The 27,215-nt window shown below is 46.6% G+C and overlaps 1 protein-coding gene across 1 annotated transcript in view; it reads right to left on the bottom strand.

The window, feature by feature from the left end:
- The window catches only part of CRB2 (crumbs cell polarity complex component 2), a 49,344-nt gene that overhangs the window by 17,258 nt on the left and 4,871 nt on the right, over nt 1-27,215 (bottom strand). Inside the window, exons 3-9 of the mRNA XM_036749815.1 lie at nt 23,721-23,820; nt 22,815-23,001; nt 5,509-6,117; nt 3,562-3,757; nt 2,359-2,498; nt 1,677-1,862; nt 949-1,062 (exon numbers count right to left, since the gene is read on the bottom strand). Of these exons, the coding sequence (XP_036605710.1) occupies nt 949-1,062; nt 1,677-1,862; nt 2,359-2,498; nt 3,562-3,757; nt 5,509-6,117; nt 22,815-23,001; nt 23,721-23,820 (1,532 nt within the window). The remainder of the gene's footprint in view (nt 1-948; nt 1,063-1,676; nt 1,863-2,358; nt 2,499-3,561; nt 3,758-5,508; nt 6,118-22,814; nt 23,002-23,720; nt 23,821-27,215) is intronic.

Below are 27,215 nucleotides of genomic sequence, written 5' to 3'. Positions count from 1 at the left end.
TTATTATTCGCATAAGTGAGAACAAGGGAGGTTTTGTGACTTACCCAGGGTCATAAAGCATGTGTGTGTGTGTGTCTGTGTCTGCATCTGTGTGTCCATCCTCTCAGACACACAGAGCCACACAGGGCTAGCCGCACATAGCTCTTTGCCACCCATGCACAAAGTTCCCTCATCCTGCCTTTATGTTTTCTGACTCTTCCAGGATCTAGGATTCCCTCTTCTGCCTGGTCAAGCCCTCCCCATCTTCAAGGCCCACTTCCTCTGTGCTTCCACAGCCCCTCACCAAGCCCTAAGGACCTGTTGCCTTGGCCCAAGAGGGATTTCGGCAAGTCTGTGACCTAGGGCCCTTTGCTAGGATTCGAACCCAGTTCCTCTGACTACAAATTCACTTACTAGGCTATAAGGATGCCCAAACCAGGTACTGGGTCTTCTCCAATTCTCTGCATACAAGCACAAGGCTAGGCATAGTGGAGATGCTTGGGAAATGCTCAGAGAAGGAAGGAAGATAGGAATTAAATGAGTGGATGATGGACTCAGTGAATGAATGGAGTAAATAAATGAGCAAATGCATGAGTGCCTGGTGGAAGAAATAAGGAAATGCTTATTAATCATTGCTTATAACTCTTCTGGTGCACTTAGGTTTATGAGTGAGTGGAGAAATAAATGAATGAAGTAAATGAGTGAGCTAAATGAATGACTAAGTAATAAAGGACAGAAAGAAAGCATGGACTGAGTTAATGAATACCCAGAGTTACAGCAGACATCCCCTATCAGTGCCAAAGAATTCAGGTGTCAGGAACGAGGTGGGGCTCTCTTCCTGAATTGCATACCTCCCTCTCCAGAGAAAAAGCGGTGAGACACTATTTAATGTACTGGGGTACTAATGACCCTCACTCAGGTAGAGGGTGCCACACCCCAAAGCCCTCGTCCCATCCCCCCATCAAGTACCTGTATACCCTGCCAGGCAGTGGCACTGGAAGCTGTTGGGAAGATCTTCACAAGTCCCTCCATTCAGGCAGGGTTGAGACTCACACTCATTCACATCCACGGAGCAGTTGTGCCCTATGAACAGAACAGTCAAGAGTCTTCAGTCAGCCTTAGACACAGACAGTAAAACAATTCCCTTCCATAATGCCCATGAGGTCCCTTAGGTTGGGACCTCACTCAGGATCTATCTGGGTACCAGGGCTCAGAGGCTGAGGACTAGAGGATGAGATCCTAGGGAGGATCTAGTCCAACCCCATCACTTCACCTAAGAGGAAATTGAGGCACCGAGAGGTGTCCAAAGTCACACAGCTAGTAAATAGCAGTAAGAAACAATATGCATGAAGAATACAGAAAAGCATGAGAAGACTTACATGAACTGATGCAAACTAGATTTGCACCAATGTCCTCTGACTCCAAAATCGTGCTTTTCCCATTGTACCACACACAGTCTGACTCAATGCATCCCTGATACCTGAAGGTTCAGAGCATGCCTGCAGCCAGCAGCCGCTTAGTAGGCCTTCAAGCTTGGACCAGAACCTAGTCTCCTGACATCCACTACAAGCCTTTTTCCACATTGAAACCCTCCTCCCTAGCATACTGTCTCTGAAGTCCTCAGTCAGATGTTCCAGGGAACATGGCCAGATGCAAATGGGGAGAATTGAGATGGGGGCTCCCCAAGTCCCACTCACCTGTGAAGCCAGGAAGACACTGGCACATAAAGCCAGCTGCTGAGCTGTAGCTGAAGGTCCCAGGAAAGACAGGCTGGACTCCCCCGTAGAGTGACTGATTGGATCGCTGGAAACAAAGGCCCCCATGGAGGCAGGGGGCCCCCTGGCACTCATCCTCATCCATCTCACAGTGCTCCCCATGGTAACCTGGGGCAATACCCACAGAGATACCCCATGGATTTATACAAACATGCACACATGTGCCACAAATATATACACAAGCAAAAGTTCCCTTATACCTACAGACATGTCCACGGGCTCTACACACGACTGATTGTGTGCATTCACATTGTTCATGGAATTCCAAACTAGAGAGTTAATTAGAAATTGCTTAATGTGAAAGAGTGGGAAACCAAGACCTAGGGAGAAGTGACTTACCCAAAATCAGATAGATAGGAAAGGCAACACTCTAATACCAGGGCCCTGACTCCTGAGGTCTCTGTACTAGGTTATGCCAAGTTTTTAGAATAACAATTGCACGTGAGAATCCTCAGAAAGCTGAAGTGGCTAATGAAGACCCGCTGGCCAAGATGAACCGGAGGTGCTGATGGGGGTGAGTTTGGAAGGGGGATTGGATAAACATGGACACACCAGCATGTGCACATGCACACAGACACAGGCATGCACACACACGCGCACATACCGGGCAGGCAGACACAGGTATAGTTGCTCAGCCCATCCTGACAGGTGGCATTGTGTAGACACGGGTTGGACAGGCACTCCAGCACTTCCACCTCACAGAGAGCACCCTCGAAGCCGGTCCCACCGCAGTCACACTGGAACCTGGGGCAGATCCAGCACCCAAGGGTCACAGATCCCCAGAAACTGACAAGCACTCTGACACTCCACAGTCCCACCCCACATCCAACCCCACCAGAGCTGAGTGGTAAACTAGACTAATCCCATCATTTTTCAGAGGGGAAAACTCAGGCCAGAGAGGGGAAGCAGCTTGCTTAATGTCACACAGCAAGCTGCTAGCACAGTCGCCAAATCCAGTTTCTGTGAACTAAAAGCTGGAAGAAGGCTTAGGAATCATCTAGTCGACCTTCACCCCCTGCCCCATTCCGCAGAGGAGGAAACCAAGGCCGGGAGACATGAGGTGGGCTTGCCCAAGGTCACCAGATGAATTGATCAGTAGCAAGGCCAGGACTCGAACCTGAAAAGTCTAGGTGTGTAGGTCTCCTGTACCAGGCTGTTGTATGTAGTTTGTACTAAGTTCATTTACCTTTGCTTTATTATTTCACTTTGTCAATTCTAAGTGTGTGAGGTGAAGTGGAGAGTGAGCTGAACTGAGAGGGAGGGAGGCCTTGGTGTGAGTCCTTGGGGCACGTCCTGACCGATCCTGGCCAACTCACTTTACCTCTTGGTGCCAGAGCAACTCTCTGGACCTGTAAGCTGCAGACCAGGCTCTGGACTGCAGAGGTAGAGCTTCGTCACAGGAAGTTCCCTGCATTCCTGAAATCACTGTTCTGGGCCCTGCCAAAAGCTTCTTATGTGTGTATCCCATCTCCCTTCCTAGAGCGCAGACTTGGTGAGGGCAGGGAGCAGCTCTCATTTGGGTTTTCTTTGTCCCCTCGCTCTAAGAATCGGGCCTTAGGTATCATAGATACTTAACATGACCAGTGAATTAAACTTTCTGCCTTCCTCCATCAGCTTCAGATCATTGACTTTTAGAAAGCAGGAGCTGCCCCTCTCCCTCCCTCTGCAGGTTTCTGAAGAACAGGGCCTCAGACTTGGAGTTTCTGAAGGTCAGGGACCCCATCCTCTTGCCCAGTCTCTTGTCACACCTAAGCTCAGCTCAGTTTTCAGCCTGTCCCTAGAGCTGGTCCTTCCCCAGGGCTCTCACCTATCAATGAAGTTGTGGCATATGCCTCCATTGACGCAAGGCTGGCTCTCACACTCATCAATATCCACCTGGCAGTTATGTCCAGTGTAGCCGGGGGAACAAAGACATCGGTAGAAGCCAACGCCCTCCAAGCAAGAGCCCCCATTCTGGCACGGGTTTGACTCACATTCATCTATTTCTGTCTCACAGTTCAGTCCTGAGACAGAGGAGTTGAAGTGAGGACCAGGATGGGCAGAAGAGGCATAGAGAAAAGAGACATTGGGGGAAGGGAGAGAGAGATTAGAGTGAGTATGTGGGATTTCCCAGATTTTCCTACTAGACTCCTTTATCCCAGTGTGGCTCCCTGAAGAGCTAGAGCAGGACTCAGGACTCGTTGCTGACCCAGAGATCGGGGGTGCTTTCCCCGATTTCCAAGCCCCCAAACCCCACCCTCAACAATTTCAAGACCCCAGGTAGCCCCTGCCCAAGTGATGAGGGGCCAGAGTATGGGTTTAGATACCCAGGATCAGAATGTGGGCCGTGAGGACAGGCTAGTGAACCCTTTCAGGGCAAGGCACATACACACAGACAGACACTTAGAGTTCACAAAGTATTTTCTTCATAACTTTGTAAAGTTGATAGTTTTCTGCATAAGAAGAAACTGAGGATCAGAGAAGGGAATTGAATTGAAATTCATGAGCTTCAGAAATAGAAGGGGCCTTAAGACCATCTAAGCCAACACGCTCAATTTACAGAGGGGAAAATTCAGGCCCAGAGAAGGGGATTAACTCAACTGAAGTCACATAGTTAGCAAATGATTGAGCCAGGAAATGAACCCAGGTCCTTGGATTCTCCATCTCCTCATCGCATTAGACTAGGCTCCATCCCCACACAGTCCCCCACCCCACCCCCACTGCTGCCGGGAGGCTCTGCCCACCCCCCGGCCCCCACACCCCACCAGGCAGGCTTCCAGAATCTATGAGTCAGAGAAGGAGTTGCCCACTGCTCCTCCCACCTGGTGACCCCAAATTCCTCTGTAGGCACATCCTGGCAGGCCCCCAGCAGCTCAGGCTCCCGTGCCTGCCGGTGCTAGGGGAGGGAGCTGGTCTGAATTCCAGGCCTCACTGCCCTGCCTGGGGAGGGAAGCTGAAGGGAGGGGTAGGAAAGAGGAAGGGGAAGGAGAAGGAGGGAAGAGAAGGAAGGGGAGGGGGAGTGGAAGAAAAGGAGGAGGAGGAGGAGGAGGAGGAGAAAGGGCATAGCCACTGAGACCAAGATCCATTGAGTCACCCAGGCAAGAAGAATCAGCCTCACTCTCACACATACACAGTCATGTGCACACTCAAAGACACACACCAACATATTTATACATGCACAAACATACCCGTGTGTTTTTCTGTGCTTCCACTGATGTGCACATGAGTATACACATATGGTCACATACATGTACACATACCCCCACACACATAAATACCGACAGACATACAGGGATACACATACACACACACACACACACACACACACACACACACACACACTGACTCCCCTCCATCATCCCGAAGGCCTCATTCGGGCAGGGAGCTCTGAAGACCCCCACAGACCTTCCTTTCTCTGGTGTCTTTCCTGCTCAACCATTTGTTAACTGTGTGACTTCAGTTGGGTTAATCTCCTTCTCTGGGTCTAAATTTTCCCCTCTGTAAATTGAAGGGGTTGGCTTAAGTAGTCTGTAGGACCACTTCTAGTTCTGAAGCTCATGAGTTTTAATTACCTGGACTGGGTCCCTTTTCCCTTGTCCCTGGGGTGGATTCCTTTTCCCTTGTCCCTGGGGTGGGTCCCTTTTCCCTAGTCCCTGGGGTGGGTGCCTCTCTTCCTGCCCCTGGGGTGGATCCCTGTCCCCTTGCCCTGGAGTGGGTCCCTATACTCTAGCTCCCCTCCCACTGGGCTGGGTCCCAGGGACCTGCCAGGCCTCACCTGTGTAGCCAGGGGAACACAGGCACTGGTAGCCATCCACACGATTGACACAGGATGCCTCGTGCTTACAGGGCCTGGACGCACACTCATCAATGTCCAGCTCACAGCGTGGGCCCTGGAAGCCTGGCACACAGTAGCACAGGAAGCCACCTGGACCATCCACACAGAGAGCCCCATTCTGGCAGGGGCCTGACATGCACTCATCTACATCTTCCTCACACAGAGGACCAGTCCATCCTGGAGGACAGAGGCAAGCAAAGCCAGCCCCTGCTGCAAGACAGGTGCCCCCATGATAGCAAGGCTGTGCAGTACAACTCCCAAGACAGCCATCCTTCCCACAGTGTATCAAGCTGCAATTGAGACCCCAGAAGCCAGGAGGACAGTGACAGGTGTGGTTCAAAGCCCCTGGGACTGTATGGCATGTCTGGTTCTCGGGGCAGACCTGCTCAGAGCAGGCATCGTAGAGCTTCTCACAGAGGGTCCCCACATAGGCCACCGGCTCTGTGGGACAGACACACAGGAAGCTACCACTACTAGTGTTCTGGCAGGTGCCCCCGTGGGTGCAGGGGTCTGAAGTGCAGCCACTGGGCCCTAGAGAGGACTGGGTTCCTGCAGAGAAGAAGAGAGAAAACAGAGTATCAGAGCTGGAAGAGACCTTTGAGATCACTAAGTGCATTGGTAACTGAGGCCTCAAGAGTTTTGTGACTTGCCCGTGGCCATAGGAAGTAAGAAGATGAGTCAGGGTTCACGGCTGACTCCCATAGCCCCTCATCCTGTCATTAGACTTTGGTAGCCGCAAAGGTAGGTCAGGCTTGGCTGTGTTGACATCCACAGCTGGGCCAAGGAGTCCCTAAACTTAGCACTCCACTCCCCATCCCAAACCATGACATCCTTATAATCCTTCCCTCCTCTAATCCCTCCTCACCTCCAATCCATCCATCACACAACCACAAAATTCAGCATTGTTCCACGCACATCTGGTGAGTCCCCATTGCCAGCAGAATAAATTTCCAATCGCCACGTCTGGCATTCAAAGCCTTTCATAAGCTGCAGCCACCGCACCTTCACTATCCAATCCATACTCCAAACAAAGCAAAAAATTCTGTCCCCTCAAAGACGTCCTGTGCTTTACAGCCTCTTTGTCTTTGCTCTCACTGTCCCCTCAGCCCAGAATTCCCTCCCTCCCCTTCTTTGCCTACTGAACTACTCTCAGCCCTTTAGAGTTCAAATCAAGTACCACCTTCTCCACCAAACCATCAAGGGATCCCACTGGTCTGTGACCACCTTCAGACTCGGGGCTCACACAAGCATTTTATTCTGCACTTCCCAAATGGACTTACGGTGTAATTGTGAATTATTGCTCCCTATGCCTGTGTCTCATTTTTCAGTTAGACTCTGACTCTATAGGGCTAGGGTCTGTGTTGGATTTAGACTCTGTATACATCAGGGGCTTCAGGAAATCTCGTGGTCTCTCATTTTGTAAATGCCAGGGCATGAGCGGGGCAAGGAATATCTATGAGCCAGAGTTAGAACAGGGCAAAGTGTGTACATACTACAGAAAATGAGCAGGGCAAGGAAGACCTGGAATTATCTACACTCCAGAACTGGGATAGGTCCAGGTGTATCTACACTTCAAATCTGAGTCAGAACAAGGATCATTTAAACCCCAGAGCACAAACAGGACCAATTCCATGTAGGGCAGAGCCCGCACCTACTCCAGAGCAGGGGAATGAACGGAGGTAATGTGTGTGGTATACTGGACTAAAAGCCAGGAAGCCCTGGGTTCAAATTCTGCCTCAGGTACTCATTAGGCATGTTGTCTGGGCCAAGTCACTTAAACTCTCTGAGCCTCAATTTTCTCATCTGTAAAATGGAGATAGCAATACCTATATTACCAACCTCACAGAGTTTTTCTGAGGATCAAAAGAGGAGATGCCTCTAAACTATTTTAAAACCTCTAGCTATTATTCAGGAGTCTAGGAGTAAGTCTGTATATTTGCGATTATACATTTTTAAAGTAAATATTCCTTTATAAAGGTCCGCTGTGTTGAGTACAGGTCTGTTGTTCAGTCGTTTCAGTCATATCCAACTCTCCATGACCCCATTTGGGGTTTTCTTGGCAAAGACACTGGAATGGTTTGGCATTTCCTTCTCCAGCTTATTTTATAGATGAGGAAACAGGCAAACAGGGTTAAGTGACTTGCCCAGGGTCACACAGCTAGCAAGTATCTGAGGCTAGATTTTAACTCAGGTTTTCCTGACTCTATCCACTAAGCTACCTAACTGCCCTCTACTCATTATTATCATATCCCAAATTTGAGGCAAGACCAATAATTTCTGTCCCCAAAGATGGGATCTCAACCCCAGAACAAGATGGGATCAAGGAATGAATAAATTTCAGAGTCTTAGGACCACAGAGCTAGGAAGGGACTAGGCCACATCCATATCCCCAGGCTCTCATATAAAGTAAAGGGGCTGGAATCGAGGTGGTCTCTGAGGGGCCACAGAGTTCTAGATGTAACACAGTGTAGTGGATAGAGTCCTGGACTTGGAATCAGGAGGGTCTGAATTCAAATCCACCCTCAGACAATTACCAGTTGTGTGACACTGGGCAAGTCACTTAACTTTTCTCTGTGCCTCAGTTTCCTCATCTTTAACATGAGAGTGGCAGACTTGTTGGCTTCTAAGATACCTTCCAGCTCCAAAGTTAATAGAAAACTGGGCCTGGACTTAGGAAGACCTAAATTCAAATCCCATCTCAGAGACTTACTGGTTGTATGACCCTAGGAAAGTCACTTAACCACTGTTTGCCTCAGTTTCTTCATCTCTAAAATGAGGATATAACAGCACCTACCTTCCAGGGTTGTTTTAAGAATAAAATGAAATAGTACAGTTATTCCTTCCACATTGAGGGGGTTAGGGTCACTGTACTCCCATGATCTGGAAAATCCATGTAAAATTTTTTGGTGCTCCCTTTGTACCAGAGAAAAAGTCTGAATTATTATGGTGTTAAAAGATAAGATATGTTGACATTATACAATACTATAGCTATATTTTATTCATTTCTGAGTTTCTAAACTTTTTCTGTGTCATCTACTGGCCTTCAGGTGTTATCTGTGGCTTCCACAAAACTCCCCAAAATTCCCATTTAATTTCTTATGCGTAGGTTGCTATGATATATCAAAGTGAGACAGGGAAAGTCTAGATGCCTGTACTTGTAAAGTACTTTATAAGCCTTAAAGCACTATATAAGTGCTAGCTATTGGTATTATGATTGCCTCATGGACTTTGCTCCTGACCCCCGACCCCTGACCCCCCCCCCCAGATCTTAGGCTTCCTAAGTGGGATAAGGGGGAAGGTGTCCAGGATGGACTTTGGAGGGGGATCTTTGTAGTCCTGGATGTGGACAGCTTCCCTCCTTCCTCCCTGGATACACAATCCCTCCAAAGTTCCTCCAGGAGCCTCCTGTGAGGCCCCAGGAAGGGGAGGGAGTGAGGGGAGGCCTTAGGGTTGACCCTAAGAGACAGGCCTCTGACTTTGAAGCGCTGTCCCCTCCCCTGAGCAGCCCCTGGCCCTCAGGAGAGCAGCAGAGGAGTCCAGACAAAAAGGATCTCCAATTTCACAGGGAGATAGAGTTGCCAATTTTCCCACTTCCACAAAGAGAAACAATAATAAAAACTCCAATCTCTCTAGCATTTAAAATATTATAAAGTGATTTTCCCCACCAGCGTCTTATGAAGTAGATAGTGCAAAGATAACTCGTGAACGCCATAGGAAGTAGAATCACAGCTGGTTCTTAAGATCCTAGTTCTAGAGCTGAAAGGCATGTTGGAGGCCACCTACTCAACTCCCTTATTTGACAGAGAGCCCCGGGGGGGGGGGGGGAGCTTACATGGCAACGTGGCCAAGGTAACATAAGTAATGCCAGCAGGTCGCTATGAACCCAGATCTTTCGGCTCCAAAGCCACGCGTGTGTCCCCTGTGTCTCACAAGCCAGGACTGCCCGAGAGCCTTCCTCCTGGGAATGGTTCCCTCTCTGCAATGGGCGCAGCTCACCTCAGATTTCCCTTTCTTGGGGGTTTGTCCACTTTTGAGCTCCCTACGCAGAGGAGTTTTCATCAGGTTTTTGGAGAATTATTTGATACTTTACCTGGAAACCAAGCTGAATATTAATTTTATCATGTGAGAGCACTAACTGCCAGCCCTTTATCAGCACATGGCTCTCCATCCTTCTGAATGACTTGTGTTTACCTGATTGATCTAGGGGAAGAAAAGGGAGTGAGGGTGTAGAGAGAGCAGAGGATTGGAAGACAAAAGAGCTGGGTTCTAAATCCAATTTGTGTTAGCTTAGCTGGGTGACCTTTGGCAAGTTCCTTGACCTTTGTCAGTTTTCCCATCTGTCAAATGGGTTAGCTATCCCTTACACTACTGACCTCACAGGCAAAGTGAGTATAATAAATAAATAAAGTATTAAAAGCTATAGAAACAGGGCCTGTTCTGATTCTTTTCCAGCTGTCATCTCATTAGGTGACAAGACAGGGATTCTTATCCCCATTTTTTCAGATAAGGAAACTGACTTACTCCAGGGAAATGATTTACTCCAGGCTAGTAGTTAGACCTGGGGCTACAGTCCAGATTTCCTGCCTCCCATTCCTGGACTCCTCTCCTCTGCTCCAGGACCAGTTCCTCCAGACTTCCACCCTGGGACAGTTCTCCCTTCTCTCCTCCTGCTCCCTCCCCCTCTCTGCCCTGAATTCCAGGCCCTTGTTTTCTGCCTGAGTGCCTGGCATGGAGGGAGGGAAGAGCTGACCTTGCTGAATCACTGGGCATCCCACAGAAGCTGCTCTTCCCCAGCCCCCAGTCCAGAGTTCTGACTTCCTGGGAGAGATGGGGCAGCCTTTCCCATAGGCTGGAGGTGAGAGAAGGGCTCGCTGGAACTCCTTTAGAGGGACTAACCTTGCTGGAGGCTCAGAGATAAGCCAGGGTCCTAGTCTAGCTCCCTAGGACCCAGAAATAGCACCCAAAGCTTGAGTGGAGCCCTGGATAGCAGAGAGTTATACTCACAGAATGACCTTTTTTTTTTGTTAGATGGAAGGGACTTTAGAAATGATCTGATCCAAATCTCTTCATTTTATAGATGAGAAACTGAGGCCCAAGGAGGGAAGGTGACTCATCCAAAGCAATAAATTAATTAGTTGGACTAGACTCCAAGTCTCCCAAGAGTCCAAATCCAGTGCCCTTTCTTCAGCGGAGGAGGGCACAACCAAACCCTTCCCCTCTGGCTTGAATATCTTCAAGGGATGGACGAACCAGCAAGCCTCTGCTCTCTGTCCCAGCCCCCCAGCTCTACCCTGCTGCCCTGCCCTCCCCCCAGTCAGAGATGTCACCCAGACATTAACCAGAGGGCCTGGTCCCTCAGACTTCAAACCCTTAGCACTCCCCCTTCCATAACACCCCTAACTGATAACTCTCTGATGCTTTATCCGCTCTTCACATTCCAATGGGGGTCAGGGGCCAGAGGCCAGGGCCTGGATCATCAACCATACTCCATCTCAAAGTAATGGAGAGTAAGGGTAGGGGGTAGAACCCTTGGTGTTACAAGGGAGAGAGAAGGTTGATTAGTCATGCCCTAATAGGAACAGAGAGACAGAGAATGACAGGTAATAATGCCCTTACCATCTGACATTTCTACAGACTTTCCCACTTTCCAAAGAACCTTACATGCATTGAGTGTGTGAAGAGGTGAGGTGATGCTATGGAAAGAACCCGGAACTGGGATTCAGGAGACGGCAAGGCAAAAGCCAGCTTCCACAGTTCTTAGCTGCATAAGCACATACAAGTCACTTAAGCAGTCTGAGCCTCACATACTCCATCCGCAAAACTGAAATAATTCCTCATAGTAAGGAAAGTGCTTTGGTAAATTTAAAGTTCTGTGTAAATGTGAGCTAATAATTCTCTGTTCAGACAGGCAGTGTTCTAACAGGCTCTTCTAACTTCAATAGTCTGTATCAAACATTCTGTGTTCTGAGCCAGAAGGGATCTTAGAACATAGACTGTTAGAACATAGAACACAGAAGATTAGAGCTGAAAAGGACCCTAGAACATAAGATACTAGAGCTGAAGGAAGGTCCCTGAGAAGGGACCAGAATGTTAGAGATGGAAGGGACATTAAGAGAGATTAGATCTGGAAGGAACCTTAGGATATAAAAGGTTTGAGCTGGAAGGGACCTTAGAATATAGGATAATAGAATCTAAGATTTCTAAGAGACCTTCCCTGGAAATTATCTAGACCCATCCCAAGAAGTAACTCCACTTGAGATGTTAAAGGGTCATCCAGGCTCTGCACGAACAGGGATTGACAATGAGGTCAAATTCCCTGCCCATTCTGATTCTGAACTGCTCTAATTGTTAGGAAGTCTTCCCTTTTATTGAGCTGGTCTGACTCCATGTAACTTCCACCTATCATAGGCTCTTAGGGACCATCTATATTCTGGGGAATCTTGGCCTTTTTTGGATCCTGTCCGGTGAAGCCTATGGGTCCCTTCTTAGAATCATGTTTTTAAATGCATAAACTATAATTCACAAAATTACAAAGGAAGCCAATGATATTGAAATATGACTATCAAAATAGTTTCAAAAAACAAATCCAGTGCCCCCATTTTGGTCCGCAGACTGCTGTTAGAAAGTTTTTCCTTCCTCCACTGAAAGCTGCCTGTCTGCAGCTTCCCCACCCCTGATCTGAGTTCTGGCCTCTGGGGTCAAGTAGAACGAGGGTAATCCCTCTTCCACATGACAGCCTCTCAGATATGCGAAGACAATGATACTGCCCCTCCTCGGTTTTCTCTGTCCTAAACTAAACCTCACCAGTTCTTTCAATATGTGTATTATCTTAGGGCATGAAACAACAAAATGGACACCCAATACTTCAGGCTGGAGTTCAGTCCCCTACCCCTTTGCTCCCAGTCCCCGGGGGCTCTGGGATAGAGGCCCTGGACAACATTTCCTTCTCCCAGAAACGAACAGACACGGAGATAAGCTGGCTCTTTGCTTGGACTTCAGAGCCAAGGGCTGGGGAGGCTGTAGAGGGAGGGTAAGGGAAGAGGGGGAGCATCCCTGGTCGGCTGGGATGGCCAGATCGAGGAGGTGGCTTGCTGCCATGACAACAAATCTGCATGTGCTTACATTAGCAAATCCCTTGTGACCTCCCCACCTCATTCTGCCTGACCTGAGCAGGCCACGGGATTAGCAGAAGGGCCTGGCCTGAGCCCCAACCTGTCCCAAAGCCTGAATGGGGGAGGGGGAAGCCTAGGGGCCAGGGCTAAGGCAGAAAGGCCAGAGGGTTTTAAATCTGAAGCCAACCTTAGAGATCATCTACTCCACAGTCTGGAGAAAAGCACCTGGGACCTGAAGTCAGGAGACCTAAGTTCCAGACACCTAAGAGCTCTATGATCCTATCAGGCAGGTCGGTCACCTAGCCTTAGTTTACTCAGCTATGAAATTAGATTGATAATTCTTGAGTGACACAGGACTGTTTTGAGGCACAGATGAGATGATGCATGCACAAGTTCTTTGTGACCAAGACATTCAAACACAAGTTATTATTTTGTCTACCAAAAGCAAGTTCCTCCTCCTCCTCCTCCTCCTCCTCTCTGAGTCTCAGTTTCCCCAGTTGTGAAACAGGGATAACTACTTGAGCTATCTACCTCACGGTGGTTGGGAGCAAAGGGCGGTAAAACCTTAAAGAGATAGAAATGGGGGCCATTATTAGCATCTTCTAAACAAGGCCTTTTGGAGATAATCACTACTGATTATTTGGTCTTTCTATTGTAGTGAATAAATTAAATAAGATAATAAAAATAACTTCCCCCAGGAGTGGAGGTAGCCTTGGTCAGGCCAACAGAACACAAGCCGGTAAGAAGAGGCCCATGCCCAACACCAGATGGTTGATTTAAAAACCAACCAGAATCTGGGAATGGTGAAAGCAAAGACTGATATACAAGAGTCAAGGAATTTGGGAACTTTAGCCTAGAGAAGAGAAGACTTAGGAGGGGACATGATAAAGGGTTTCAAGTCTTTGAAGGCTGTCCCATGAAAGAGACTTTTCCTGCTTGGCCCCAGAGTACAGAGCTAGGAGCAAGAGGTAGACGTTGCAGAGAAGTAGATAAGGGCTCAGAGGAAGGAAAATACTTCCTAACAATTATAGCTATCCCGAAGTGGGATGGGCTATAGGAGAAAGTAATGAGTTGTCCACTAATCTTCCTCCTTGTAGTTTTCCCAGGCTTCCTTCAAGACTCAATACAAATTGATGAAAAATGCTATCCACCTCTAGAAAGAGAACTGATGAATTCTGAGTACAAATTGAAGTATAATTTTTTTTGCTTTATTTTTCTTGCTTTCTTGCGACAAATATGGAAATAATGTTTTGCATGATTTCACATGTACCATTGATATATTGCTTGCCTTCTCAATGGGTGGAAAAGGGGCTGGAGGGAGAGAACTTGGAACTCTAAATTTTCTTAAATGAATGTTAAATAAATAAATTAATTAAATAATAAACAATTAATTAATTAATTTGTTCTCTTTCTCAAAAAAAAAAAAAGAAATGCAAATATAAAAAAATTTTAGATTCAAAATTGACCCTTTCTGCAGGAAAATGTCTTCTTAGTCCTCAGGATAGTTGCTAGTGCCTTCCCTCGGAGATTAGTTCCAATCTACTCCATATATATCTTATATGTACTGAGTTATAACCTTGGTCTCCTCCACTGAAATGTGAACTCCTTAAGGGAAGGGACTGTTATTATCTTTCTTTGTATCCCTAGTGCTTAACACAGTGCATGGCCTGTAGTAAATGCTTAATAATAAATACTTATTGGCTGGCTGACTGACTATATGGCTTGGTCTAGAAGTCCCTTCTGAGCCTGATATTTTGCGAACTTTTTTGGCCTTAGCAACTCATGAAACCATCTACGGCAAGGAAGAGATTGTGATCCATATCAGTGAAGACAGCATGAAATCAGAGCTCTTTTAAAGTGTTGAATTATAGTAATAATTCCAAATCTGTAGCTCTTTCCAATTTAAAAAGCACTGTCCCCACAAAAACTCAATGAGACAAGTAATACTAGTTTCACTAGTACATTTTCCAAACTGAGGTTGCCCATGGCACCACAGCTGTTGAGTATCAGAACTGGGATTTGAACTCAGGTCTCATGATGCCAAATCCAGCACTCTTTCATTCAGACCATACTGTCCCTCAAATATATCAGCCAGGAAAGATAAGGTTGATACAAAACCTCTCTGATATAAAATTTAAAATATATCTGTCTAGGGCCTAGATCTGTGATTTCACCCTTTGGGAACTCCTAGTTATAAACTTTCCACTGACGTAGATTGGCAACTCATCTCTGACTTGTCATTTGAAATATTTCTTGAGGAGATATCTGAGTGATTAAGTTTCTTGCCGAGGGTTATGTGGCCAATATGTGATAGGGGCAGGATTTGAACAAGGCCATAGAATCATAGATTTAAAGATTTAAAACTAGAAAGGACCTTAGAGATCATTGACAATCCCTTATTTTGCAGTGAGGAAATAGAGGCCCAGTGATCTTGATTGTCTCGTCAGGGTCACACAGCCAAGTGTCTTAGTTAGAATTGGAACCCAGGTCTTCCTAATTCCAAAGTCTACTGCTTCTTACATCTATGAGTATGAAATAGTTCTGCAAAAAGTTAAAATTAGTAGTCCAAGAACATTAAAAAGAACAATATATATGACAGCAACAGTGTAAATGAAAAATCAACTATTAAAGAATTCAAATCGATGTTGCAAAATTACAAAGTACAAGAGCCGCCCCTAAGAAAAGGTATGAGAAGGTGCTCATCACCTCTGCAGAGGTGGGTGGTCCCTAGGTATGGAATATTGCATATGTTTCCAGACTTTTTCAATGCATTGATCATTCAATGCATTGATGCTGGTTTTTCATCTTTTTTTCTCTTTATAGAAATATTTTTTGTTATATAGGATGGCTCTCTAGGAAGGGGAAGAGAAGGGACACAGAGAAATTTTGCCAATGTAAAAACAAAAGTTCTCAATCTTTTTTAAGAATAGTATTTCTCCTTTTAAAAGTTGCTGATCCAAACATGAGAAAAGATAAAAATGATAAAGTTGGAAAGGCTGCGAATTGGTTCAGCTTCTGGAAGACATTTTGGAATTGTATTCAAAAAGTCATGGGGTGTCCCTTTGATCCTCTGATACCACCATGAGGCAAGGAAGTCAAAGACATAAAAAGGTCCCTCAGGCACCAAAATAGTCATAGCAGAACTTTTTGTAGTAGGGAAGAACTTTAAACAAGGTGGGTGGCCATCAGTTGGGGGATGGCTGAACAAATCATAGTACCTGAATGTAATGGAGTATTGTCATTCAGTCATCTCATGACTCCATGGACTACGCTGTCCATGAGGTTTTCTTCGAAAAGATACTACAGTAGTTTGCCATTTCCTTCTCCAATGGATGAAGACAAACAGAGGTTAAATGACTTGCTCAGGGTCACACAGAACTCAGTTCATCCTGTCTCCAGGCCCAGTGATCTATCCACTGAGCCATCTAGCTGCCCGATGGAATATTACTGCCATAAAAAACAATGGATATGGAGAATCTAGAGAAACTTGGAAAGACTCCTAAGAAGTGAAGCTGCATGAAGTGAAACAAACCAGAACAGTTTATAAGATGACTGGTTAAGCACTTGAGAACTAAACCAGGCAGTGAGCAAATTGTGGCTTCAGAAGACTAAGGCCAAAGCAAGCATCCTTCCGCCTCTTGACAAGAAGGGAGTGGGGCATGGGGGGAGGATGGACTAGAGGTCACAATGAGGTATAGTGGCCAACCTGATTTTTTTTTTTGCTCGTCTATACTTATTTGTTTCTGGGGAGGGTTCTATGGATGGGGATTGGGGCTAGATAGGATAGAAAAAGGAGCATCAAGGAATTTAAAAAAAAAAAAGGTTGACAATACCTGGCTTAACCCAACCACCTGAGAAGGAAAATGAGGCACAGAGAGGGAATCTGATTTGCCCAACTTCACACATCAGTAGCAGAGCCTTTGGCCTCTGCTTTGCCTGGTGTTCTTTCTCCCCTGGAATTACAGTAATATCTCACCGTCCGTCCTCCACCCTCTGTGCCTTCTTCCACCTAGAATCTCCTAAACAAACTCTAGGAGTTCACACCCTTCTGATTTATACAGGACTTTCTTGTCCATTGACTCGGGCCTCCCAATGGACCTCTCTATGAAGGACAATTCTGATCCTTTCGCCCTTTCCTTCAGTGAGTAAACTGAAGTTCAGTGACTTAGGAAACAAAGCTAGGATGATTTGGGAGTCAGTGCTCCTGTTGTCTCCAGTAAAACCATATTGTCTCCCCATGAGAGAGATTAAGCGGTCCAGGCACTAAAATCCTTGGCTCATAATGCCGGTCTCACTTGCAAAGCTCCTGATCATTCCTGTAGCTCATTCATTCCAGCAGTGGTCAGAGCACTGGACCTGGAGATAAGAGGAACTGAGTTCGAATCCAGCCTCAGACACTTATCTGGTCATGTGTCTATGGGCAAGTCACATAATCTCTGTCTACCTCAGTTTCCTCAACTGCAAAATTAGGGATAAGAATAGTACCTACCTCCCAGCGTTGCTGTGGGAATAAAATGAGATAATACTCGTAAGTGCTTAGCACGATGCTTGTACAAAGTAGGTGATTAATAAATGCTTGTTTCCTTCCTTCTTTCATTCTTTCAAAACCTTCTTACTTCATGCAATTCTCATCCATTTTCTCCTATAGATTTTCCATAAAAGACCCACCCCACATACTGGAGAGTTCTTTCTCACTCACTTTTCAAAGATACCTGCCAAATATCTGAGTTGCCCATCTGTTCTCTTTCTAATACCACAAGGCCATCCCCTTCAAATACCTATCATACATCTCTTCAATGAGGCGGAAAAGCTACTGACTCTGAAGTCAGAGAACTTGGGTCCAAATCCCACCTCTGACCCCTTATACATGTGTGATCTTGGGCAAATGACTTAATCTTTCTGGGCCTCAGTTTCTTCATCTGTAAAAGGAGGGGATTGGACTAGATTACCTCTGAGGTCCCCTCCTGCTCTAAATCTGCAATCCTTTATGTTAAAGCCTAGGTCATAATTGGAAATAGACAGTAGCTTCCTACTCAGCCTATTTACACACAGTTTACACACAGTTCGAATAAGCTTTGTTATCTAGTTTCCAAGCCTGAATGAAGTTAGGAGAGAAATAGAGGGAACTGTCCCTCATCACATCATTGAGTCAAGCTGCTATATAGGATAATAGGTCTAAAGCTAGAAGGTACCTCAGAGGTCACCTAGTCCAATCCCCTCATTTTACAAGTAAAGAAACTGAGATCCACGGAGGTTAAGTTATCTGTTCAAGGTCACGCAAGAAGTAAGCAGTCAGAGGAGGTAGGCCTGAGCCAATTTATTATTACCAGTTGTTATCATTACCAGGGAGCAGCGAGGTAGCCCAGTGGATAGAGTGCCAGTCCTGAAGTCAGGAAGACTCATCTTCCTGAGTTCAAATTTGGCCTCAGATACCTACTAGCTGTGTAATGTAAGTCACTTATCCCTGTTTGCCTTGGTTTCCTCATCTGTAAAATGAGTTGGAGAAGGAAATGGCAAACCACTGCAGTATCTTTGCCAAGGAAACACCACATGGGACTGTGGAGAGTTGGACATGACTGAAAACAACTGAACAGCAATCATTACCACTGCTAGGCACAGAGAGGCCTGCAGGAGACAATGAAATGTGATAGATTTCGAGGGACTCCTCCAAAGAAGGTGCTATTTCATTTTTGGCTCTATATTCCCAGCATGGTGCCTCGCACTTAATAAATGCTTGTTGATTGATTGATTGAAGAAGGGACAGGAAATTTTGCTTCAGGGTAAATGGAACTAGTCTATTCTGAAGAAGCGGTGTGGTACAGAGAGGGAAGAGAGTACTGATTCCAAAGTCATCAGTCCTGGGGGTACAAACTTTGGTCAAGTTACTGCCCTCTCTGAGTCTCAGTTTCTCCCTCTGCCAAATGGGATTATATATGTATATATGTACGTATACAAATATACACATGTGTGTGTATATTTTTTTGCACTCCCTACTTCACAGGAAAGTCATGAGGAAAGCCTTTGGTAAACTTAGATGTGTGAGCTACCATTACAATCCAGGACAATCATTGAGATTGAGTTTTATGGCCCTGAGTAACCAAGGAAAACGTAGAAGCAATTCAGTAGAGGCAGCCTGATATCGTGGATAGTGCCAACACGGATTCAAATCCTGCCTCAGGCACTCTAGCTGTGTGACCCTGCGGGCAGGCAAGTTATTTAACATTGAATCTGACTTGAGTTGTGTCCAGTGGAGACCACTGGGAGTTGGCCCACTGGGAGCAGCCGGATGACATTATTAGAAGACATCAGTGGCCTTCAGCGCTGGAGATAGGGGGAGGGGGGCATCCTTAGCAGCCACAGCTACAGCAGACCCAGAAAATAAACGTCTCAGTATCAACAGTTCAACATCAGAGATGGATATAATTTTAGCAGTGAAAATGACATTAGAGATGAAGCATTATCACCTGCTTTGCTACTGCATCCTAAGGACCATGAGGCCCTTGCCTCTGACTCCAAACTGAAACTTCTATAGATGTCATCTCCCCACTTACAATTAGAGTTCACTGACACCAGGGAAAGACTTTTTTTCCTTCTGTCCATATCCCTTCCACTTAACACAGCGTTTTGCATATGGAAAGCATTTTTCATTAATAGTAAATCTTTTCATTAATTCAGCTCAGCTTCCTTATCTGTAAAATAAGGAATAATCGCATCTACCTCAAGGGTTTTTATGAGGCTCAAATGTGGTCACATATCTGTGGTGCTTTGTTAAGTAATCTATATAGATATACAAAATCGCTTCCATCTCTAAATATGTTCTACCATTGTCCCCGAGATCTTAGCTACTCCCCCCACCCCATGTCTATTTAGGTAAGCTTTGCTAACTGCCTTCTCCAACTGCTCAGTCTGCCATCCTCCTTCTCTACTTTCTCACCCTAGGAGCCTGGGATTAGAGATTGGAAATGAAAGGACCTCACGTCCCATTGTGTAATGGCATCCTCCCCTGGCCTGGCAGATTTACAGAAATACTCTGGGCTTCTCCATGGAAACTGCGCGGGCCTCTGTGGCAAGTGTGAGGGAGGAGGAAGGAGTCTGCAAGGGAAGAGGGCCCAGGCCTCAACTCAGAACCTGGAAGGCTCTAATTTAGGGACAAAGCCTAGGCAGACAGACGCCCTGGGTCAAATCAATGGGATCCTGGAAAACCTACCATATGAAGGCTGGAATCAGCTGTTCTCTCCACAGGGGTCACAGCCTACCCCAATGCCAATACCCCTCATCTCCCATGATCAGAGAGAGATGGACACACAGCCTCCAAATTCAGCTTCCCAGCTCAACCAGAAATCTAATTCTAGTGCTGTATTTGTGTGCATTTGCTAGGTGGGACAGTCGATAAAGTACCAGGCCTTGAGTCAGGAAGACTCATCTTCATGAGTTCAAATCTGGCCTCAGATACTTACTAGCTGTGTGACCCTGAGTAAGTCACTTTAACCCTCAACTATAAAATGAAAATGAACTGGAGAAGGAAATGGCAAACCAGTCCTGCATTTTTGCCAAGAAAACTCTAAATGGGGTCACAAAGAGTCGGACACAACTGAAACAAATGAATACCCACACTATGTATATGTATGTACCTGCATGTGCATTGAGACACTATGTGCTTACACGTATATATAGCTATGTCTGGGTATGTAAATGGTTATGTGTTTACATGACTGTGCTTTAGCATGTCCATGAATGCATGTTGACATGCATGTTTGTCCATTAATGTGGCTTTGTTTATGTGATTATATCTATGTGTATGACTGTATATTATGGGGAAGTGTCGATGTGGGTGTGTGAGAGAGACTAGATAATTTTATGTATGACTGCATATCTCCATACAGGTGTGTATATGCCTATCTGAATGAGAACGTATAAATGTGGCTGTCTTATTCATGAGGGTTAGCATGAACCTGTACGTCTGTGACTATGTCCTATCCAAATGATAATAAGTAAGAGACCATTACATTTAAATAGCTCTTCTTGGTTTATACAGTGCCACACAAATATTTACAAAGTGTGTCTAAGATGTTTATTTTTGTAAGTATATGTCATGGTCCTGAGGGGACAGACTTGACTCTGAGAGGTCCCTAGGTCTTCAGTGACCTAGGGACCAGAGCTGGAAGGGACCCCAGAACATAAATTTACGCCCTGAATGATTTTTAGCAGAAATGAAAATGGCCCTTTAGCCTATGACTTCCAACTCTTGATCCCTCAGGAACCTCAGAGATGGACTGGGACCAGTTCAGGTCATATTATTAGCCCAGAGACCAGAGTTTCCACAACCTCACCCTCAACCTTCCATCCAGCTTTCTGGCATGTACTCCCCCACTCCCTCTCACCAATGATGGAAGGTGGAGGGTGGGGGAGGGAGGAGGGATGGTTAGGGACCAACTAACAGTGGTTTCCAGCTTGGCAGTTGTAGCCATAGTGATCCAAACAAAAGCTACTCAAGGCCTGGGCCTCCCTGATTTTCCCTCTTCAGGGAAGAGAAATTCCAGGCCCCAGGAGCCAGCTCACCAGACAAAAGGGGGAGGGGGGTTGGGGGGAGTCAACTTTGCTTCAAAGTTTGAATGCTTTTCTGAAGAGAAAAGAGGCCCTTAATGGACAGGGGCCTCTGTCAAGGGGCTCCAATCAAGCGCCAGACCTAGATGGGGGATAGGAAGGACAAACATAGTCTGCACTGGGGGGAGGGAGAGATTGAGTGCCTAGAATAGTGTGTATGACTCTATGTGTGGTTGTGTGAAACTATGTCAGAGTGTGTGTATGACATACATATGTCTGTGTGACAGTATATAGCCACTTAAGAGACAGTATGGGACTACTACTATGTGATTGTGTATGAGTGTGTGGTTGTATGATAAAGGGAACTGGAAGAGTTCCCTCTAGGACCCCCACAATATTTCTGAGTCCCTACCCCACCTCCCAGGACACACACAGCTTCCCAGGATGACACGCACCCTCCCATAAACAGCTTCATCTTCATCCTGAAACACTTCCCTACCCTAGGGCTCTTCACAGATTCCCACCTTTCCCTTTCCAAGACTAGGGGAAAGAAAAGAAAAAGTTTTCTCTTTCCCTTTTTCCTATGAAGCCCAGAAAACACAGCACACCCCCACCCCGTCAACTTGTCTCATCACACAACACCCCACAACTTACATTATGCCACATATCTTATAACTCACACTCTCCAAGTAACACCCTCAGAGAACATCCAGCCCCCCACAGCTACATACACCAAAACGTATTCTCCTCCCCACGCTACTCCAACCTATCCACACACATACACGTTGAAGAGTGATGTACTGAAAATGACACTGGACTTGCAGATCAAGAAGACTTTTGTTCAAATCTGGCCTCAGACACGTTAGCTATGAGACCCTAGATAAACCACTTAATCTCTGTGCCTCAGTTTCTGTATCTGTAAAATGAGGAAGTTGAACCAAATGGCCTCTGAGGTTCTTGTTGCATGTGAAACCACAATTCACTCCACTATACAACATCTCACAATTCATATCTGCAAATACCACTCCAACTTATACCACATATAGCCCCCCAACTCACGTACCAAAATCACCACATGCCCTACCACCTAGGCTGCCCCACAACTCACGCTCAAACACGATATCTCACAGAGGATCTGCACCCCGCCTCAAAGCAGCACACAACCCTCACCCCACATACATATATCACATACCATCTACTCACAACTCCCTCTCCTCACCTCCCCCACATCCACACAGGACAATTCAATTCACACCTGTACACATAATAGTCTCAACTTAACGCGTCCCTCCGCCCTATTCTCAACTCATACTCAACAGGGCAGCTCACATCTCCAGCAGGGCACAGAGAGCCCTCTAACTCACCCCGGAACACAACAGCCACTCAGGTAACAAGGGAGAGGGGGACCATCCCATCCTACTCCTTCCACTACCCCCAGGGACCCAGCCCCCAGTGGGCTCCCCTCTTCCACCTCCGCGGGTGCCCCCAGTAGGGGTCGGTGCCCGCACTGGGCACAAGTCTGGACGCCCCTCCTCTACCGCCCTGTTCCCAGCCCCGGTCACAGCTTGAGCCCAAGAAGCCACAACTCACCCGAGGGTTCCCGCGACAGCTCCTGGGGCAGAGTCTGGGACAGCGACAGGGGCAGTGACAAGGGCAGGGGCAACAGAAAGAGCAGGAGCAGGAGAAGGCATCGGGAGCGGGGATCAGACCGCTCCAACTCCATCACCTGGCCGGGCTGGGGCGCTGGGACGCTGGGGCTGGGGGCTGCTCCTGGTGGCTAGCGGGGCCCCGCATGGTTTGGGTTCCCGGGCCCTCGTCCCTTCCCCCTCTCTGCCTTCCCTCCCTTTACTCTTCTCTTCTTATCCCCTCCCCCCCTTCTTTCCCCTCCCCCCTCCCTTTCCTCCTTTCCCCCTTCCCCTCCCCTCCTCTCCTGTCCTAACCTCACCCCCCCCTCCCCGCCCCTTTCAGGGAATAGACCGGCACTAATTCAGTGGACGTTGTCCCAGCCCCTCTGCCGCTAAGCCCTCGGTGGAGGGAGGAGAGGGGAAAGATAGAGACCCAGGCCAGCCCAGGCTCTGGGGGAGGGGAAGGGGAAGGGGAAGGGGAAGAGCATCAGAAGACAATGGGGGAATGCAGGGGAAGGCTCTTCCCAAATCTCTCGACTCTTAGGGACAAACTTCTAAGGCTGGCGGGGAGGGAGGCCAGGTAGAGCAGCACCCTCCCCCCCGCCCCTCCCAAACCAAAGTCCCGAACAGATCTTCATTCCAGGGACCCAGGCCTCCTAAAGGAGAGAGACTGCCTTCTCTCCTTCCCTCTAGAACCCCCACTCCAGGACCCCAAGCTCTGTGTGTGACTGCCTTCTGTTTGTCTATCTGTGGATGAAGGTTTAAGTTTGAATAGGAAACCTCCAAGCCACTGTCTCTCCCTCCCTCAATTCAGGATCCCCCTTCAATTCAGTTCCATTCAGACCAACATTCATTTATTAACGGTTCCTACAGAGCCAGGCTTGTGCTTGTCCTGGGAATCCAAAGAGCCGTGGCTCTCCCCAAGCACAAAATCTTGTGGAAGGATTATAGGATTGAGCGTAAGAAGGGCCCTTAGAAATCACATAGAACAGGGGTTCTTAAAACCTTTTTGTGTCACGGACCCCTTTGTCAGCCTGGTGAAGCCTAGGGACCCATTCTGAGAATAGTGTATGTGGTTTTAAATTCAAAATGAAAGGAAACGCTCGATTTCATTTAGAGATTAGTGAAAATAAAGATGTATTTTTTTTTCCTATCGGTGTTAACAGCTACCCTGAAATCTATCCACAGGGTCCATGGACTCCATGTTAAGAACCCTTGATCTCATGTAACCCCTTCATCTTACGTAGAAGAAAACAGACCCAGAGAGAAGGCTACAAATAACTACTGAACCAAAGCAGTCCATAAATACCTAGGTGAAGAGCTACCAGTCAAATGCTATGAAGTGTCCAAGGAAGGAAACATCATTCCCTACTAGAAAAATTTCACAGGTGGAAAAAAAACCCCACCCACAGGACTTAGGACTTAGAACTCACCTAGTTTAACCTCCCTGTCCCTCCCTGCCAGCCTCCCTCCAGTGTCCTTTTACGGAGGAAACTGAGGCCCAGAACAGAGAAGAGATTTGCCCGAGGTCACACAGATACTAAGTGACCAAGCTGGGACTTAAACCTAGGTCTTCTTACTCTAAAACCGGTGTTCTTTAGCCTATACCAGGAAGGTGGCCTGGGAGCGGAGCCTTGCAGAATGAGGGGTGGGAGCAGCGGTGCACGAATGCCGGAGACTCACAGGCAGATAAGCATAGAAGGTGGCCCTCCACGCTGTATTTGTCGTTCACTGACCCATGCCACAAACTGCCTTATATCTTTAGTTCTTTCTTCAATCGTGCCTCTCTAACTAGATCAGTTGCTCCTGGAACCCCGTTTCTAACCTCTGTTCCCACCGCCACCCCAAACTAGTTCTGAATGAAAGCAGGAAAGGGAATGGGAGGGCCTATGCCAGCCTTTAGACATGCTGCTTGTAGAAGACAGTGAGCCTCAGGCTAAGGCTGTAGGGGTGTGGTGGGAAGGGGTGGAGTCCAAGGGCTGAAATGCCAGAGACCATAAGGGCCAGGGTGCTGACCCTCTCTTCTGAGCCCCAATACCTCGATGATGTAAAAAGCACTGGCTAGGCTGTCAGAGCATTTGGGTTCAACTCCAGCCTCTGATACTACTTGTGGAATGGAGGAAACCAGCCTCAGTTTTACTCATCTGAAAAATGAGGAGGTTGGACAAAATCACCTCTGAGGTCTGTCCCCGCTTTAGAACAATGATCCTATGATCTGTCCTCGATTAGAGAGGCCAACTAGTCTAGTCAAAAGTCAGAGGACCCAGATTCTAATTCTGGCTCTGCCACTGATTCACTAAGCAGTCGTGGGCAAAGTTACCTGACCTTGCTGAGTGCCAATCTCCTCATTTGTAAAATGGGCATTATAGTGGTTGCATTATCTATCTCACAGGGGGTGTTGAGAGACTTATTTCAACAGACGTTTATCAAGGATCCATTGTTCACAGAGCACTATACTATACTAGGCTACACTGGGGAGATACCAGATTTAGACAAGACTGGCCCCCTGGAGCTCCCAATTTAGCTGAGCATAATTCACAAACACAGATAATTGTACCATAGCACTTCCAAGCTCCTTAATTTCATTTGTCTGAGTCTGAAGATCAGCTGCCCTCTAGAACTCAGCTGGTGGTCTTCCAGAGCCTAAGTGATCAGAAAAATTCATCCCCTGCCCCCAATGTGGGAGAAGATGAGCCTCAGACAACAGTCTCTCACCCAACTGTACCCAAATCCTTTGCCAGGTTGGTAGCACCTGCTGGATGGAGCGTGTCCTCCAATGGCATGGCCTCTGAGGGCCTGAGGTGACCTTCAAGCACTGATGAGGAATGAGAGAAAGACTTTTCATGAAATACAATACCATATGGAATTAGGGGTGTTTCTCTCCTGGAGAAGAGAAGGGAGGAGGGGGTGTATGTAGGTAGGAAGACATGATAAGCTCTTGTGTGGAGAAGGGATTAGATTTGTTCTGTTTGGCCTTAAAAGACAAAAGCAGGAACAATGGATGGGTGCTTCAGAGAGAGAAATTTAGATACAGTATCAAGAGAAACTGCTAACCTTTAGAGTTTTCCAAAAATGGAGTGGGCTTGACTTGGGAGGGAAGGGGGAAAAGGAATAGGGGGAGGCAGGAGGGAGAGGGCTTCCCATCAATGGCATTCTTTAAGAAATGAGTAGATGAACATTTGTCCTATATGTTGTCAAGGAGATTCTTGTCCCGATATGGGTTGGATCACGGAATCTCTGTCTTATTTTCGTATCCGCAATACAGTGCCTTACTCATAGGGAGAGGGACTACCTTTGTGATGTCTCTAGAACGGCGAACTGCTAGGTTAGAAATTCCTTTACCAATACTGCTCAGCACCTTCTCTTTGCCTTAGAATCTTGGAGAGCTGCCCAGGACACTGGGATGTTAAGTGGCTTGTCCAGGGTCACACTCAGCACATGTTAGAGAAGGTTCTCTGAGGCCAGCAGTCTCATCACCAGGCCACTGATGCCTCTGTCAGATACATAGTAGCTACTTAATAAATCCTTGTTGAATTGGATTAAATTGAAATCCTTGGCAGAAGAGATGCAATTTGGAAACACTGAAGGATGCATTCTCAAGTTATTCAGATAAGCAGAAGATACCAAAGGTTTGGGGGTGGGGTGGGGTGGAGTGAATTGTGTCTACCCTCATGAAAAAGAGAGAGACCACTATATCTAATGACTTATGACCGTCATACATACTTTTGCATGTCTATAAGCAAATCATTTTCTCCTCTGGATGCTCTCGATGTCCTTCCTAGAATGAGGTCTCCAGAACAGAAAACAATGCTGCAGGTATGACTTGGACAAGGGTCTATTTCTGCTTCCTTATGCCTGGAAGCTATGACTCTTTTAATGCCCCCCATAGCAAATTAGCCCATTTGGGGGTAGGGAAGGGGATAAACATTTATTAAGAACCTACTATGTGCCTGGCACTATGCTAAGTGCTTTGCAAATATTATCAAATATTTTATAAATATTATTATAAATATTAGCCACTTATTACATTTTTTATTCCTATTGAGTTTACAGACCACTAAAACATGCAGATCTTTTAAAAACAAACTCTTATCCAACCATACTTCCCTTGTTTTGTCCTTGTGAAGTTGATTTTTTTAAAAATAAAAGTGCAACTGCATTTATCCCATTAAATCTCATCTTCAGACCAATGTTCTAGCTAGCCCATCAGGATCTTTTTAGATTCTGTCATCTACACCTAGATTCTAGGTGTGTTATCTATCCCTCTAAACTCAGTAATGTGCAGCTGCTTCGTAGCATTATTGTAGGCAACAAGGAAGGCCACACCGTCCCAGGCACACAATTGATCCACCTCCCAATCGAAACT

This window comes from Trichosurus vulpecula, chromosome 3 (genome assembly GCF_011100635.1).
Source record: "Trichosurus vulpecula isolate mTriVul1 chromosome 3, mTriVul1.pri, whole genome shotgun sequence".
NCBI classification, from domain to species: Eukaryota; Metazoa; Chordata; class Mammalia; order Diprotodontia; family Phalangeridae; genus Trichosurus; species Trichosurus vulpecula.
Note: the sequence above shows the minus strand (reverse complement) of the source record. Positions and strands in the feature narration are given on the sequence as shown.